General features: G+C 34.9%; 1 protein-coding gene across 1 annotated transcript; it reads left to right on the forward strand.

Annotated features, from left to right (window-relative positions):
* Positions 1–734: 734 nt before the first annotated feature.
* On the forward strand, positions 735–1,520 carry LOC131164426 (auxin-responsive protein SAUR76). The gene has a single exon (XM_058121603.1). It carries the CDS (start codon positions 915–917, stop codon positions 1,302–1,304), a length of 390 nt encoding a protein of 129 aa, XP_057977586.1. The 5' UTR covers positions 735–914; the 3' UTR covers positions 1,305–1,520.
* The last annotated feature ends 255 nt before the right edge of the window (positions 1,521–1,775 follow it).

The following is a 1,775-nucleotide window of genomic DNA, read 5'->3' on the forward strand; positions in this document are numbered from 1 at the left end:
TACTTTATAGCAATATAATTTATAGACCTTATCCAAACTTATCTTCTCTAAATACACACTAAATTCATAGTTGCTGGCTCCATTATAAATTTTGATTTGATAAAAAGTCTCTATTAAAATATCCCAAAAATTAAAAAATAAATAAAAATTTGTTATCTACATATCAGCCCTCTCCTACCTAATTTTTTATTCTATAATTAATTAGTTTTTAGAGCAAAAGACACTTCCTCTGAAATTTGTCAAAAAAACAAGAACTTGAATTGAAGTTTCAAAAACTTTAATGACTTTTCATAAGATTTATGAAAGAGGCACAAGTATATTCTCAAAAGATTTGTCTTTTTGTTAAACATAAAGAGAAATTTGTATAATTTTGACAAATCGCAAAGGAAGTCTCTGAAATTCTTGAAATATCAGGAGAGGTCAATGTATTTTGTCATTTTTTATAATCATAAAAAAATTAAGATGCAGTGTTATACTGAAAAAAAAGAAAAGAAATTAAAGTAACCTTTTTTTTTTTTTTTTTTGGGTTTTTGGCTTACAAAATTGGGGCATATATGAAATAGTCCAATTAGCCGTTGCCTGGCCCATTCAACCACAGGATGTTCAGAACCAAGTCAATCAAACCTTTCCCCATCAAAATCCTTCACTTTCATTTCCATACAAGCAATCTCTCTCTCTCTCTCTCTCTCTATATATATATATATATATATATATATATATATATATATATCACACACTTAGTCCAACAACAAATTAAGAAACCCACATATACAAAATCTTCTATATATAGCCTTCCCCGCTCCCCCCTTTCCTTTTACATTTATATCACTTATCATGAACATTAAATCTGCTTGAACTTCCTCCTTCGTTCTCGGGCGTTTTTAATTTTTTGGGTCTTGGTTCTTGAACTCTTGATGGATTGCTTGGTGTTGCCGGTTACGAAACTGCGACGGTGGTCCTCGGGATCGTCGCGGCGGGGCTACCGGCGTCTCCTCGGCGACGGGGTGGAGGAGTGGGAGAGTAGTCCGGTGACGGTGGTGGTGGGGAAGGAGAAGAGGGAGTTTCAGGTGGAAGCTTTTGTGCTGGAAGAGAGCCCGTTTCGGGTCTTGATGGAGACGACGTCGGTGCTGGGCAAGGAGAGGTTGAGGGTGACCATCGACGGCGAGAAGCCGCCGGTGATATTCGTGGACGTCGACGCCATTCTTTTCGAGCACATGCTGTGGTTGATGCGGAATGACTGTTCGTCTCTGTTTCAGCTTAACCTCAAGGAGATCATTGAGTTCTACGCTGATCAAGATTACTAATTAATTATATGTAACTTCTCTGTTCTGCTCTGATCTGATCTGATATGATATTCTGATATTCTGATCATATCTGTGCTCATGCTAATTAACTTGAGTTCTTATATGTAGATGAATTAAATACTGTTCTTTTGTAGTTGAAGGAACAACATAATTCGTTATACAAACAATGCTGTAATAATGTTTATGAGTATATATATTACATACGTGCTGTCTCAATGTATACGGATTTAAGTTTTTATCCAATCTCTGTTTTCTTCATCCTATTTCATGTATAATTAAATTCTTATATGGGACTAATGTGTTGTTCTTTGCATATCGGCATCTGGGCTACACTTTATTTTTCTGTATTGGGTTTATCAAATAAATCAATTTAGCCACAATTCGAGAGTTCGATCTTTACAATTTGTCTAAGAACTAGAATAGGATGTAGAATTCTTTGAAATTTTACAAAATATGATTCATAATTGTACT

This window comes from Malania oleifera, chromosome 9 (assembly GCF_029873635.1).
Source record: "Malania oleifera isolate guangnan ecotype guangnan chromosome 9, ASM2987363v1, whole genome shotgun sequence".
In the NCBI taxonomy this organism is placed as follows: domain Eukaryota; kingdom Viridiplantae; phylum Streptophyta; class Magnoliopsida; order Santalales; family Ximeniaceae; genus Malania; species Malania oleifera.